The sequence below is a fragment of the Toxotes jaculatrix genome, chromosome 12 (assembly GCF_017976425.1).
Source record: "Toxotes jaculatrix isolate fToxJac2 chromosome 12, fToxJac2.pri, whole genome shotgun sequence".
Classification (NCBI taxonomy): Eukaryota; Metazoa; Chordata; class Actinopteri; family Toxotidae; genus Toxotes; species Toxotes jaculatrix.
In genome coordinates this window covers 12,007,339-12,023,845 of record NC_054405.1, presented here as the reverse complement: position 1 = coordinate 12,023,845, position 16,507 = coordinate 12,007,339, and the positions used below count along the sequence as shown (strand labels likewise).

The 16,507-nt window shown below is 40.1% G+C and overlaps 1 protein-coding gene across 9 annotated transcripts in view; it reads right to left on the bottom strand.

Annotated features, from left to right (window-relative positions):
* Nucleotides 1-4,052: 4,052 nt before the first annotated feature.
* The window catches only part of zmp:0000001168 (signal-induced proliferation-associated 1-like protein 1), a 33,990-nt gene continuing 21,535 nt past the window's right edge, over nt 4,053-16,507 (bottom strand). For 3 of the 9 annotated variants that reach the window (XM_041050888.1, XM_041050891.1, XM_041050890.1), the window contains exons 10-16: nt 15,517-15,906; nt 14,281-14,407; nt 14,042-14,174; nt 12,651-12,749; nt 11,689-11,761; nt 9,794-9,872; nt 4,053-7,135 (exon numbers count right to left, since the gene is read on the bottom strand). In XM_041050888.1, coding sequence (XP_040906822.1) covers nt 6,992-7,135; nt 9,794-9,872; nt 11,689-11,761; nt 12,651-12,749; nt 14,042-14,174; nt 14,281-14,407; nt 15,517-15,906 — 1,045 coding nt within the window. In that variant the 3' untranslated portion in view covers nt 4,053-6,991. Of the gene's footprint in view, nt 7,235-7,428; nt 9,873-11,688; nt 11,762-12,650; nt 12,750-14,041; nt 14,175-14,280; nt 14,408-15,516; nt 15,907-16,507 lie in introns of those variants that run through there. The other 6 variants (XM_041050892.1, XM_041050896.1, XM_041050894.1 and 3 more) reach the window with 6 other exon arrangements.

Sequence of the window (16,507 nt, the reverse complement as noted above, 5' to 3'; positions counted from 1 at the left end):
GCACAGACGACCTATGGACTTTAACAATAATCTTAACAATAACTACGAAACTGCTTTGACTTTAAGATGAGATTTGAAAGAAGAAAGATATATATGCTTTGGCAGTAAGGCTCTTCAGGTGCTTTCTCTTTGTGTTAATGTGTTAAAAATTTGCGTTGTGTTAAAAATACTGAAAATGAGGGACTACCATGGTGTCTGTTTTGCGAAACAAAGACTGCTTGTCACACGGAGACCTTCCAGAAACAGGGTGAAGATTAAGAAACAGAGCTGTAGTGCTGTCTGCTAATAATCCACCCTGCCAGTTTCCAAGAAAGAGCGAAAGTACACAAACCCTTTTTGCGTAAAAGTGCATGTACCGTGCGTTTGGAGTCGTCTGGTTAATGTCTTCTATTAAAAATTAAGACCTTAAAAAAGATCCATTTTCACTTCAGCAAAATGACATAAAAAAGGTAAGCCCTCAGCGCCCTGGTGTATTTCATTCTTTAATGTTTAACTCCAGAGTTTATGACACAAGGGCTGGAGACTGATCAGTTTATCATCGACTGTCAAGGCCTGTTTTATGAGATGTATCACTTATTAACAGGTTGGACGCTTTGCAAAACAGAAACATGTTAAACTTGTGTTAGATTGTTGCATCGGAGCAGAGCAACAATGCAATACAGAAGGTAATGTCTTTTAAATTGTTTAAGTTTTTTATTTTTTTTTTAATTGTTTGTTAAGTTATGTCACTATTGGTTTTATTCAAAATGCACTGAAACCAAACTTTCCCCAAAATGGAAATCCTCAATTTAATTTCATGTTACACTACATAAAATAAACTACTGGGTGTATTTCTAAACATTAAAAAACCTCTTGGGTAAAAAACTCATCTGTTGGTCAGTAACACTGATCAAACTTTTGAAATCTGACTCATGTAAATGCTATTAAGTCTCATTTGCGGCAGAAACACAGCAGGGATGTTGCGGACAGGCTCACGTTAGGCCTCATCTACTTGTTGTGTATGGGGCAACAGTGGCCTGGCCATTTAAAATACAATATACAACCCTGTGAACCAGGAGTCTAAATACACACACACACATACATACACACACACACAGACACACACCAGCACATGGCCTCTGTATTTACAGAACACGGATGAGTCAAACTGGCTTTAAGCCCTTGAGCTGTGTGTGACACATAGCCCCTAGTGAAGACTCCGTACTGTGCTCCAACCCCAAATAAAGACATAGGCCGGCGCATTGTTGTCATCAGTTCTCCTCCTGGTGTCAGGGCAGGGAAGATAAAGTGTTTTTCTCCGGCTGGTGTTTAGGAAAGCCTTCCAGAGGACCGAGTCCTGGGAAATGTTTGTATGATGTTGTCGTGCTGTATTATGATCATGGAACAAGCTTTGGAAAGTGTATTTGTCTTACCTCATGCTGTATCAATTCAGGGAGATGGGAATGTGCATCTAGTCAGGATTTCATGCTGTTTAAAAACTGTATTATCTCAAGCTGAATCTCTACATGTGTTTATGTGACTGCAGGCTGGTTTTATTTTTACGTGTTGGCACTGAATGTCCTTCAAAGATATTGCATTTTACTGAAGATAACCGCGGTGTGTAGCAGACATGATTGCATTGACATCCAGGGATGAACAGCTGATTGTGATAATAAAGTTGTCGAAGGTGCAGACTGCTTTTTAGCCATGCTGACTTGAGGGCAATGCTGGGCTGTCATTACTTTGGTTCAGACAGAAATATCTCAGCAGCTATTGGACAGATTGCGATGAAATGTGGTAAAGACGTTCATGGTTCCCAGAAGATGAGTCCAGGGACTTTGATCATCCCATGACTTTTCCTCTGGTGCCACCATGAGGTTGACATTTGTGATTTTTAGTCTCAACAACCATCAGATGGATTGCCATATAACTTGGTACGCATTATGTGTAGTGCTAATCTAAGAATTAGCGGCCTTGCTTTCTGTAAAAACAGGTAAAGTTATAGTTACAGTATGAAATATGGTGCAAGAAAGCGCTGATGAACTGTGTGATTATGATTGGATAATTTCAAAATACTGAACTAGATTAAACAGAAGAAGTCCTATTGTTTACTCTGTCAGCATTTTTCAGTTCCCTATAGGATGTTAAATAACAGAGAATGTCTTGATAAACAAAGCTGACCAACTTAACAACTAAAATCAGTTTTGGATGGTCAGGAACAGAGCCTGTCACCGCATTATGCTTGCTCAGCTGATAGAAGTGACAAACAGGAAGTTAAACTGTCTGTCTCTTGGTCACAGAGCCTCTAAACCCACTCAAAATAAATACATGTGTCTTCTGTCCACCCAGCCTACTCAACACCTCATAATCCTCAGTGTCAGGAGTTCATACCTACAATGTTTTAGCCTTGATGACAATAAAATTATACTAAAGTCAAAGGGTTGAGATGAAATCAAAGCTTTTGACAATTCTGATTCTCAACAGTTAAAACGATCTCTTCCTCGAAATCAGTTTTGTTCTCCCTTCAAGTCAAATTCCCTCAAAAGTAGACCCAGTTCGTTTAAACAGTTAGTCTCTTAATGAGCTGTGTTTAACTGCAAATGCATTTTTAATTAAAAACCAATTAAATTGTTTTTGTGTTGTGCAGCAAACAGAGAAATCAGATAGAACATGATGCAGTTTGACTGTGAAGAGATGAGCGTTTTTTTTTATCCTTCTTATTCGAGCTGCTGGGTTTCATTTTAGCTGTGGGATTTATTTACACCTGGAATGACACTGCACATAAACAGCTGGTATGACAGAACCAGCAGTTCTTTGGATGCAGAGAACCACCGATGTGGAACAAATGCAGATAGTATTAGGTTAAAGTTTAGCATTGTCTTCCCCCAAACATATAACATGTCAGCTATTATCTACGTTTTGTCTGATGCTCATGCTGGAGTCTTGTTAGCAGATGTAATGTGAAGAGTAAATGAAGATCTAAAACAAAAATTAAATAATTTCAAAAACTAAAGCTTTGCCCTTTATTCTTGCATTTGCCCATATAAATAGTTCTAATATTTTTTTAAAATATAATTTAGACTTTTGCTTCTTCAGTTACAGCAGAGCCTCATGAGCCAGCTGTCTTCCACAGACGATGCTGAGAGTTTATGTTTATACATACTTCTTCCACTTTCATCCCATTTCATAAACTGACTTTTTGCGTCTGATTTGCCTATGACTTCCATCTGACGCCAATCATCTCTTTGCCAGTCAGACTTTAAAAACGGCTTTTCCCTGGGCTACTTTCAGCTGCTGTTTCATTTCTGTTTTACCTCCACCGTCTGTGTTCATCCGAGTCTGGTCTGGGACGTGAAATCCTCATGAGTTCTGCTTTCAGACAAATCCATCCAGCTCTCCCAACGAAGATCTAACTCTCAGTGGTCACCAGGGTCACCTGCAGATCTTCACGCCCACTCGCCCACAACAGGGTGAAGCTGCAAACCTTCTTTCTCTCCCTGCTCATGCAAATCAATAAAGACAGAAAATTATTCTAATAACTGAATGAAAAGTAAACAGAGACATTGATATTGAAAACTCTTACATAAGTGGTGTTTACATCATCAGTTGTACAGTGTCTCTGCTCTGCACAAGTCAGTTTTACTACAAATCAAGTGGCCTGTAAGTTAATGGAGTTGTTTTTCCTCCAAACACAAACACGTCTAGTCTTTTGAACAGAAATCTTTCAGTGTTTTGTAGACCCCCATGCCCATGCTGGTGCTGCTGTCTGCGTTGATGAATAAACGATAAAAGATTAAAATAAAAACAAAAAACAAAATCATCATTTCATCATATCCTAAGGCCAGATACACAAATATCTCAACATTGTCTGTCTGTTTACAAAACATCTGTATCAGCTTTGCTTGGGAGCACAGAGTTAGACTGTTGCATTTCCAGATTAGGTCAAGCAGATCTAGCATGTGACGCCCAAGTTATTGCTGATTTTTCTGTTTCTGCTTTTGCCCCTTTTAGGTCATTCAGCCACATTTAGCTTTTTTTTTTTTTTTTTTTGGTGGATACACTTTTTTTTCTGGTTGGATTTTCTGAGACAGTTTATTTTCAAATATTTAAATACCAAAATAATCCTCCCTTAGGAGAAGTATACGCCATTCAACACATTCATTTCCATTTAAACTTAATTTCAATGCATCATCAGTCATTTTAAGCACCTTTTTCCTTTTAATTCACTTTTAAAAATTATATATTTGTCGGTTCTTTTAACAATCGGTGGTACTCATAGAGCTGTAAACCTTCATCGATACTTGAGATCAACCACACACATCTATTATTATTGTCTTATTATCATCTGTTCTTTCGGATCATGGGTCACCCGATGACTTTCACAGCGGATGAAAGACCAGGTGTTGAGACGGTCTCTTAGAAAATCCCTCATCTGCCACAAAAAAAAAAAAAAAAACTTCGTAAGTGCAACCAAAGACAAAGAAAGAAAGAAAGGAGATCACTAAGCTGGATTAACGTACATTACATTTTCAGGTAGGCACAAAGTCAGAGAAATAAGCCTTCACATTACACCAGCATGACCAGTTTTGACCATCCATTCTGAAAGAAGAGTTTCACTCATTAAGGCGTACCTAATGGTGTTTTAAGACCTTATTAAATATGCAAGAGCTATAGCTGAAATAGCTCAATACTAGAATGATAATAAGAACCATAGTCACATTTAAGCAAGGGTTGCAGATAGTATTTTGTCACATCATATCATGGTTGTTGGATTTCTACAAAAGAAACTAAAATTTATAACCAAGCCCACCTTCCTTTCTGCCCTATTTCACATTTTTTCCCTCATGACTTCCCTCCAGTTTAAACAGCTACAAGAAAATCCACATTTGCATGATTAATAAGTTACATTTTTATACATACACACATACAGAGGGGAGCTTGGAAGTTGCTTGGCACATTCTCATGCTTGACCAACCTCGTACAATCTAAATAACTATACAAAGACACAGTAAAACAGGTCTTCTCATACCACCAGCGTCTCCCTGTTCAATCATGAGGCTTCAGCATGTATAGGAGATGAAACAAGAGCCTGCATGGCCACAATTAACACTTGTCTGCATAATCATCCTGCAAAAGGAGGGCATACACAACCCAATGCACTAAGTAACATGGAACAGTTCAGCTGTACATACAGTATCTTCACATACTGATAAAGTTTAGATTCATAATTTAATCTGTATATACTTGTATCTTAATATGCTGGTACCAGGTATTCACAGTGACTCTAAAATAAAATTACAAGAGGAAGTTTGTACAAGAAACAAGAGAGTCTGAGTGACTGGTGAGAGTTTGGCATCCTTTGCGTCGGAGTTCAGAGTTTGTAGTTGGAGTTTAGTTTGGGGTCGAGTCAGTTGTGTTTGATTTTGGTGGGATTCAGGAGAGCTGCCTGGGCTTTTCGTTGGCACTGAGGAGAAGCAGTCCAACTCCTCTGAACAAAAGTCTGATAACGGCGCCGTCAGCAGTGGACACAAAAAGGTGAGGTAAGGTGGTGTCCAAGGTGGGGGAGGGGATGAGATCTTGTCCACCTTCTTATGTTGAGCAAGACATGATCTGGGCAAGCTAAGTAAAGTACAGCATGTGCCCTGTCCAGTGCCGATTTTCCAAAAAAAAAAAAAAAAAAAAAGTGCAAGAACGACACAGAAACACACACAAACACACATCAGGGTGGAATGGTAAGATTTCACCTATTGTCCTTACCGCTACCACTCATTAGCCATACTGAACAATTATCCAAAATAGTCACTGTAGACATCCGCCAAACACAAAACATGTTTAAATACAATATTCTGTATTTCACTATTAGTTCAAGGTGTTTTATCCAGACATGTAAAGCTATTTTGCGAGCTGAAAGAAAAGCTGCCTTTTGGCATTTTGTGGTTCAGGCCAGCAGGAGATCTTCTACAGTATGGCTGCTACAATAGTGAGGTTAGAAGAAAACAGCTACAGGCAATCATGGAAGGAATCTGAAGCAGTTCTTTCCTGCCATCGTCTGTGTCTTCAGGAGAGGTATAACCCTTTTCAGTATTCCTTTAATACTGTTTTCATACACACTTCCAGAAGGAACAAGCATGCTCAGTTCATTGCTTTTGACATTTCCAGTTTACGTCCCTTTCATTTAGGTTTTTTTTTTTTGTTTTTTTTTTCTTGCCTCTCCCTAAAAACTCCAGAATTTCTTAAATACAGTACTACTGAGAGGTTAAGAGGGCAGAGATTGATGTCCTTATGTAACAGACCTTGCTCTGAGGCAAGTCAGTTAGCATCATTACATCTTTTGAAGTAGAAGGCTGCCTACGGGCCCGTCATTGTCATGTTCCTCCTCCCCTCCTCTTATTTTTTTTTCTTATTGTGTTTTATTTCAAGGCCTTCCACACTAGCAGCGCCAGGCAGAACCACACTCAGACATTGCAACTACATGTCTGGCAGAGAGGATAGCAATACTACTGTTCACATACATTATTGGTGATATATATATACACTTTTGGTCATTTCAGATAAGACACCACCAAACATGCTATACAGTGTCTCTCAGTCTTAATTGCCACTTTTTTATGCAAGTGCTATTCAGCCCAGCTTGTCAAGTATTTGAAGCAAGGTACAGTAAGAGATGCACACCCCCCCCACACACACACACACTCACACACACAATGTGGCACACAACCACGCACATACTGTCTCATACGCACACCAAGAGGAGCACTCCAGCACAGCACACCCAACACAGCAGCCTGAGAGCTGCACACTGGTCAGTCTGTGAAGGTCATGGGATTTTTTTATGAGTTGATTTGCATACTCCCTCACCAATAGGCAGGTCCAGGATTCAGGATAGAGGCTGTGGTAATACACAGATTGAAGAGGACAGGTGTGTGTGTGTGTGTTTGCTGTGCGTACAAGGACATTGTACGATTTGCATCTTTCTGCTGATTTTTGTGTGTTTGTGCGTGCAGCGGTGAAGCTAACAGGGCTTGTTGACGTTGCACAGCAGCTCGGTGACTTTGATGAGGCGGGCCACTGTGCTCTGCGACTCCTCCTGCAGCCGCTGATTGTTCTGCCTGAGGCTCTGCACCTCGGCCTGCAGCACCGCCTTGTCCTCTTTCTCCTGAAAGACATCGGCACACAACAAAACAAAAGCCGTCGCTCAGATCGCTGTGGCAGGAACGGGAGGGGAGCGACAGGTACAGCGGTGGCGTTAAGGAAACTAGTGGGCACACATAAACACAGAGCTTGAAAAAAAACAACACAAACAGTGTAGAGAAGCACATCACACTGCAGTGAGGAAGAATAAACTCACAATCAAAAAATAGCACAGAAACAGTCACTGAACTGATCATTTGCTTGACAGTACTGATTTTTTTTTTTGTCATCTATCAGGTAAAAACACCAAACATTTGCTGACTTTTCACTGTTTATATCATTTATTAAACTCAGTGCTTTAAGGGCTGCCAGTCAGACTAAATAAGCAAGTAGTCACAGTGGTTATAGGGCTGCGAATAACAATGTTTTCATGATTGAATACTGAATGCTTTCATGATTATTTTTCAATTTACTGTTTCATCAATCAGGTGTCAGAAATCACAATCACAATTTTCCAAGAGTTGAAGATGATGTCTTCAAATTTCTTGTTTTGTCCAACCAACAGTCCAAAACCCAAAGATATTCAGTTTACACTCATATAAAGCAGAGAAAAGCAGCAAATCCTCACATTTAAGAAGATGGAAAATTAATAAATGATCAATGTTCAAAATTGCTGTAGATTCATTTCCTGTCTCTAAGCTAATCAGCTAACTGCATCAGCACTAAATGTTTTTTGTTATCGTTATTCTTTAGAGTTCATGGACCAAATCACTTAGTGGTTTGACAGATACACATAAGATGAATCAACAAGGAAAATTGTTATGGTTTCTTAAAAATAGAAAAATTCCCATTTGATTTGGAAGTATATCATGCTTTGTACATACAGAGACATATACAGAATTGACACAAAAATTCTCAACACAAGGTCCATTTGTCTGCAGTTGACTGAGCAACTCCAGTCCACAGAGGAAGGCCATGAGATGTGGCTGAAAGCTTTGGAAACACAAGTGGACATTGGGTTGAGAATTCCTTTAGTTAAAGTGCAGTTTCTAGGGTTAAGGAGAAGCCTTTGAATTCATCACATACAGTATTTGTTCACATCTACATGAAAAATTAACATAACAGAATTATATTTAGTAGTGCAGAAGTATTAGAAAATATTGATCACAGCAATGAAGAAGACATAAAAAAAAGGAATATAGGAATATTTAAAAAATCAGAAAATGTTGCAGTAAAAACAAAATTCTAAACACAAAAGTGTTCTAAACACATTGAGTGTTTTTGTTTGCCACCTAGGCAGTCACCTAAGGTGCCACCGGCTGGATGGGCACCAGAGATCAGGAAGAAATATTTTGAAATTGCTCCTGATCTACTTTTAAAAAGTTCACTACACACAGACTGTAGAAGGACACTCAGCTGCCTGCTGTTTTTCTGCTTTTCCGACCCAGCGGTTCATGTACTCGCACAGCTACGTAAGACTCACATATGAGGGACCAGGTTACTTATGTTCCATGTAAACAATGTATATAATATGACCCACAGGATAAATCCAAATCCGGATTGGAATAATTCTGTATGTGCGCGAGTGTTTCCACGACTAGAGTCATGTAGTCACTGACTTGGTAGGTTTAAGAAAAGATGTTATGATGATGAACAATTAGGCGACCCTGAAATTAACGTCAGGTCACTGATAACACACGGCAGGCAAATCCGGACATTTTGACAGAGGTAGTCTATCAGCTGAAAATCCAGATGTTTGCTCTTGGAAATTGACAGCTGTCAAAATTGCCCCCACTGTGCACCATTAAAACACTGAAGGCGTGGCTTTTGAGGCCGCTGAGCCTCAAAATATATGATAATAATGGGGGTTAGTTTCATTTTCAGCTATGGTACAGCATCAGTGAAGGAAGCTAGCGAGTGTTTGTTATACTGATATTTAGCAGGTGAACACACCTGTACAGTGCTGCTGTTTGACATTTAGTTAATGCTGAGGTTAATGAGTGTGACTGTACACACCTCCCTGTAACAAAAGATTCACACTGACATCCTCTCTCTTGGTGTAGGCCTAAAATGAGCACCAAACGTTGTATAGTAATAAAAAAAAAAAAGTAAATAAAATAAATACTGTATTATAAAACGTGGTCATGACAGCCATGAAGGTGAAAGTAACAGCTGCCCCTCAGTACAAAAACTGTATCGTACAGACATCAAAGACAGATGAACAGTAACCTGATATGACGTTAATCAGGTTATGTTCTATATCATATCCTGAATATGGTTAAAACCAGGATAATACATAACAAGAACTAGGATGCATGTAAAAAATAGCCGAAGTCGGTGGCATGACACAGAACAGAAGTTGAATATAAGTTAAGTTTGAAATAATAAAGTATTTTAAAATTATTATAATTGACATGAAATATTCTAATGAAACAAATCAGACTTCTCAGAGGCGCCAGTGGACATGTCACCTGGGGAACTAAAAATGTCCAGCGACTTGAAATGGTTGTGCGGATGAGACGATTTGTAGCAGTAAACAAAGCGCTGCATCGGAAAATACAATTCTTCTCACTCCAGTAACAGAGACTGATCAGCTTAAACACTTTTTCCTACCTCCTGACTTTCCTGTGGAGCTCACTGAAAATATTAGTAGTGAGAAAAACATTCATGAAAGTCAAAGCACCTTTTGCAGGTCATCCTGTAGCTTCTTCAGCATGGCCTCCAGCTGCGATACCTTCTCTTCTAGGTGGCCTGGAGAGTCACTGCAACAAAGAGAAGCAGTGACACTTCATCAAAAGCAAGTCCAGCATATTTAGTTTTATAAGTGGAAAATATCTAAATAGAAACCAGAGAGGAAGCATGGTTTAGTTTCCCAACCACCAAAGCATAAGATGGATGCCATAACTGGTAACTCCTGCATGTTATAGAAAGATTTTTCTTGTATTTCAAAAAAAAGAGCTCTGTCCTCCTCTTCTCTGGTTATAACGCCTCCTTTCATCTAACACAGAGTGAACTTTTTTAATTTGCTTGATTGCTCGTGGAGCCGTCTGTCACTCTGGCAGCCTCTGTGCTCAGGGAATAGTCCCTTTAATGAAACCTGTAATACTCAGAGATCAATTTACTGTAATTGCTAGGGCTGACAAGCAGACCTATTCTGAGTGAGTATAGTCATCCCATGATGCATTTCGTCTGACTGCAGTTATACATAATGACTACGCCCTATAGAGCAAAGCACAAGTGCTCTCCTGGTGATGTAGAAAAGCATGACAATGCCTTTAAAAGAACATGAAAGAACATGGCATTGCCATTGGTTAAATGACTGGACCTGGCAGTGTATTTTTAAGTCTGATGATGCGGTGTGTGCTGTGGCCTTGTATTTTATCTTTTTGGCTGGTTTGAAGCTCATTTGTTCAAGTTATACAAAAGTGCTGCACAGTGAGTGATAGCTATGTTTCAGGACAGCGATTCCTTCAAAGAGGTTTGCTTTTTATTGTTGTCACCAAATGTAATCTGAATTTCTCTCTATTCCTAAAGGGGTATATACTGAAAAAATAGATAAAAGGATTGAAATTTTGAACAAAATCTGTGAAAAATTATGGCAATTTGTGAGTTCAAGTTAATGAGAAATGACGAAATAGTACAGTGGACTATACTGTACTATATTCCTTTAAAGCTTTTTACATACCAGCCTGAGTCAAATTTAACAGTGCTGCAGTCATCAAAACTGACCTCTACAGTACATGGGCGGGCATAATTCAGATTCAGATTCAGATTCAGATTCAGATAACTTTATTGTCATTCCCTCTACGTTCAGGTACGTATTAGGAACGAGATTACGTTGCACCAGCTCAGAAGATCACAGTAGAGGTAGAGAAGGAACAGTAGAGAAGGGAAAAACCACAAAGGTACAGAAAAAATAAATTACCATAAAAATAAGGATAAAAATAACATTAAAAAATACACAAAGTATTTACAAATAACTAAGTATTTTCAGCGAGACATATGTGCATAGTGGAGGTTGAGGACGGTAAGAACATACACATATATATTTATATATACACCAATATATCTATATCTTATTACTAGTATTTAAAAGGCTTTAAATAGAGCTTTGGACAGAAGAAAAGTTTTAAGTTGATTTTTATTGACTCATTTTCTGTTTTGCTTTTGGCTAACAGTTCTGTGGACTTTATCTGCTCAGACGCAGCATGGAGGAGAAAGAAGGCAGCCAAGGAGCAGGGAAAAGTACGAGAGAAGAAATGAAATGGATTAGGGTGGGAGTTATACACTCTGTGCCACACACTCTGTGTGTGTGTGTGTCTGCATCTGTGTAAGTGCATCTCTGAATCAGCAAGAGGGCTCTCCTTATGGGGGAGAGAAGCAATCGCATTGACTCAAACAGTTGGATGTAGCCGATAAAGTCTAAATAATTGAGAAAGAATAAAGGAGCAGAGGTCTTATCGAGTTGAGAGAAGAGATGTGTGCAATGATTCAGACAAAGAAAACCAAGAGACAAACTACAGACATATCGAACTGTCTGTTTCACACCGTATGGGAACCTGTATAGCAGCAACCCACCTCTCCTTTGAGTCTTTCAGTTTGCCATCGGTCTGGTCAGCTCCTGCTTGTGAGGGGTCTGCAGCTTTGCGGTCTGTGACAAGGAATATCACGGACATTATTGCCATTTTAAAACAGCAGTACATAAAAGAGTCAAAAGTAAAGATGAGGGAGCTTTTTTCTCATTTTGCAGTGAGGTCTAAGACCACTTTGAGAAAGTGATCTAAGAGATCTGGACCCCACTGTAGAACACGGAGTCATTTAAACACCGCTTAAAGCAACTTTTCTTCATGTAGAGTGAAGATCCATTGCACTTGTGGAAAAATCCTCTCTGATTCTTTTTTCGAGTATTCACTAAATGGCTAAAAGTATGTGGACACCTGAATGTTTCACCCCTATTTGAACATCTCAGTGCAATGCCGGTATACTGCTGTCTTTTCTGGGAACCAGGCTGCAGCCACGAGCCACTGTGAGGTTTCACTCACAGTCGTCTTTCCAATTCATCCCAAAGTTTTCAGACGGGCTTGAGGTCAGGGCTCTACACAGGTCAGTCAAGTTCTTCCGCAAATTTTCAAAGGAAAACCATTTAACTTGGTGCAGGGGGGCGTTTCTATGTTGAATCAGATAAAGGCCTTTGCCACAAAACCGGCAACACTACTCCTGTAAAGTCAAGTATTACTGTATAGTTGGAATTAAGGAAATAATGAAAAACAGCCTCAGACCAAAAATAGAAGACCAGGAATGTGTGTGTCTACATACTTTTAGTCACATAGTGTACATGCAGTCAGTTTCATTTACAGTTCCAAAAATTTAGAGTCTATCTAACTAGAATCTTTAGATTGTGGAACAAAAACTAAGGCCAAGATAAACACAGGAAGGTTTCGCTTGGTTTGCTTGTTTATGTTAACCACTAAGACAGCTCGTTGTGTTAGTTCACATCTACATACAGTAAGTGAGGCATGCATATGGAAACAATCCCTCACCCTCTCGTGACAAAGCCTCCAGGATGCTGCGGCAGGCAGTGGCCAGGTCAGCGATGGACTGCCACTCCTCCTCAGTTGAATCTGTCGTCTCTGAGAGAACTGACAGAAAGAGGCGGAGATTGATCAAGATTTCATTTGAAACACATCTCAGTGTGGCAAAATAAGTGTAATGTAGCTGGGGCACTGCAGCAGTACAGTGAGGCTGTAGTCATTTATAAGCAGCCAAATTTACTTTGGTTCTACAGTAACAAAGAGCCACCACTGGGGGATGCTGCTGTGTTAATGCCGGTCAGATTCAGGGGCAGAGTGTACAGGGATTAAGGAGGAAATGTTATGATGTATGCAGCACGCCTGCAGGTTTCACTGAAAACCGTTTTCTGACTTTCTAAGATGTTTACGGCAGCAGTTAAGGTGGAATTTAAGGCAGCATACAACCAAAACATGGTAGATGAAAATCACAATGCGAGACAATGAGATTAATATCACCAAATTTTAGGAAATTAGTGGATGCGAACTTAATAAAAACCTTCCAAAACAACATTCAAGATGCTATAATGCATCCTTTTTAAGATTTATTAAGGCCTTAAATTGTATTATTTGGCTTAAAAAAGGCTGGGATGCTTTTTAACGACCTGCAGACTTCATGGGAAAGAACGTAATGCAAAACAATCAGACGACTCAGAGTCCGCCCCCACAAAAATCAGAAGAATCTGATGAGAGGATGAGCAAGTGTGCTCTTATGGCGGTTAAACGATGAGTCTCAGAGTCTCAGCGGAGGCAGAGCAGATGGTGTAAGAGGGGCTCCTTGATTTGGGGCTGCCTAAAACTCCACCCCTCCCACTACCCATCTGTCCCCCTTTTATCCCAGCCCTGGCAGGGGGTGGCAGCAGAGCAGGGGTGATATTAGATTAGCGGAATAGGGGGCAGCGTGGATGAAAGGGGAGGGACAAAGGGGATGCAGTGGGGAGCAGAGGGAGGATAATGAAGAGAGGATTTTAAGGCAGAGAAAAAATCTGGAAAAAAAAGGAATTTGAGGCTCAAATCAGGCAGAGATGATCTGCAAACGTGTAATTGTTCCATTTTGGCATCATTTGAGCAGCTGTGTCAGCCGTTGTGTGTGAGAAAGGAGCATTGTTGTGAGTCCATGATCAGTCATAATATCTCTGTGTGCTCTTCGGCTCACACTGTATTTTTATTTTTCATGCAGCTAATATTCCTTTTTGTTAAAGAGTACAACACAAATATGTATGATACTAACAAGTGAATATATATATATATATATATATATATATATATATATATATATATATATATATATATATATATATATATATATATATATATATATATATTTCAAGTTTAATTAGAAAAAATCTACAGGAAGTACTTACTCTTGGTGATGGAGTTATGGAGACTTAGGGCTCGCGAATTTCTTTCGGCTCGGTCTACACACGACAACTGGGAAGATGAGAGAGAGGAGTCACTTGCCGAAGCTTTGTCGTCGCCAAACTCAGCCCCCATGAACTGAAGACAAGATAAAGACAGAGATAAAGGGGAAACGACACTGTCAGAGAGGAGATGGAGCGTTGGGGAGAAACCACTCAGATGTCCTTTCGTCTCAGTCTGTCACCTGTTCGTCCTCCAGGGGAACCTTGGGTTTGACAGCCAGGATCAGATCAGGTGTGGCGTCTCTCAGCTCCCCGACGTTTTCATAGATGTGGCGTTCCACCTTCAGCCCCACGTTGTCGTACACGTGCCTGTCCACCAGGCAGTCAGGGAGGGAGAGAGGTGGTGGTGGTGGTAGTGGTTGGGAAAGAAAAAAAAAACACAAAGCAAATCTGCTGTTGATGCTTCGTGACAATTTATATCCAATCCAGAGGTCAAAACAGAAACTGGAGCACTTAGACAAGTAATCTCCAGGACGGCTTAGATTTTGGCTCCACTGACGTTTGCTATCCTGCACTCACAAAATATTATCCATCAAAAATATCATATCGGATGCGGTTCAGTCAAATTATGCAGTTCTGCTGTGCGTGACAATAAAAAAAAAAAAAAAGCAGTCAAATTAATTTTGGTGTGCAGCAGAGTTTAATATTATCCTCACGAATATTTCCTTAATGCACAATGTCCTCTTCAAGCTAATGTGACTTTCTGGAGTGAAACCAGCCAGTGTGCTCAAAAAAATTTGTGAGGTAGACACATGCATGTCATGCTGCTTTTTACACACGTGTTATTCTCTCTTCTATGAGCTTAATACTTTGTAAAATTCTTTTGTAAAAAATCTTGTGACTGTCAGCCGACGGCCTTGATATTTTAGGATGAGGAAATTGTGCGTTCTGGTCTGCAGAGTGCAGACAAAGGGATGAGACAAATGAGCTTCCTTGTTGACATTTGCATTGACTTTATGTTAACTATTATTTTATGTTTCTATTACTGAAGAATAAAGATCTACTGTTAAATCATCCAAATGTTTTGAGGTTTGAAAAAGGAACATCTGCACTTATATCAAACTAAGTTTCTTATGTGAAACTATTCAAAGGTGACACAATACAGTGAAGGAGAGTAACACAGTGGTTGTTGTTCTTTCTCTGTGCCATGCTGACAAAGTGATACACTGAGTCTGAGATTTTATTGTGATGTGTCAGCTTCAGTTTGAAGATATTTTCTGCCATGCTGGATGAGCTGATGGTTAACACATTTGCAGATGTATCTAGATAGATTATTACATTCAGCAAAGCAGAATTTCATTCCTGTTGTTTTTATAACATGACACAGTCGTTTTTTCACTGTAATGCATCAGTGACAATGGCACGACACGGTTATGACAGTTTAAATGAGCAGCGGCATTAGCTTCAGTAACACTCACCCATCACACGTATCGCTGTAGGACGGCTGTCTCTCCAAAGAGTAGCTGCGCGTGAGCTGCGAGGCGCTGCCCTCTGGGCTCTGATTGGCCGGCTGGTCCTGCAGAGAAGTGGCCCGTAACAAAGGTAAGCTGGGCAGCGTGAGGAGCGAGTAATGGCTCTCGCTTTGCCCTTTGTCACAAGACAGCTCTTCACCCTCCTCGGCCTCCACCCGCACCTCCGTTATGTCCACTTCATTGGCCCCACCCGTCTTCACCTCGTCCGTCTTCACTTCCCCCTCGTCCTCCTCCTCTTCTTCCCTCTCGTCCAGCACCCAGGCCTCTCCTGATTGATCTTCGCCAGGCTTACACTCTGCGTCCTTGATGGCTTTCTGGTACAGCTCAGAGAAACTTCTGCAGAACATAAAGCAACGCACTTAGTAAGAAGAAAACCATCATCCCTCTCTTTTCTGTCCAGCTTCTTACTTCACAGTTGAGTCATAAATTAATCTAGAGGCCAAAAATAAATATGAAATGGAAAAAAAAACCCTGCTATATTTGTATAAGCTTCTACTACTCCTTTTAAATCACAGAGCCTCCATTTCTTATCACAAATTATGATATCTTTGTGACAATTTGTGCTTTGTTGTCACAGAACAAGCATTACAGGACTGAAATATAAATAAACCGGGGGAGGGGGGTTCTCTGTGGATTCTTCTGCTGCCAGCTTTGAAATGTAGCTTCATTTAACTGAGATCTGCAGAGGTGCCCAGTTTAATATTGGTTTTATTTATTTTAACTGTTCTGTCTTTCTGTCAGCTGAAAGGAAAGCGTGCTGGGAACAGTGGGACAGCCTGTGCCAGTGTAAATAAACATCATTAGAGGGATTGATTGGTTGTTAGCCAGCTGATGTGACACTGACTGCGGGCCGCCATCAACAGCAGAATGAGTGGTGACCTCAGAGTGGCACCTCTCTTATTTTTCTGAACTGACTTGTCCCACTAACCCCCTCCTC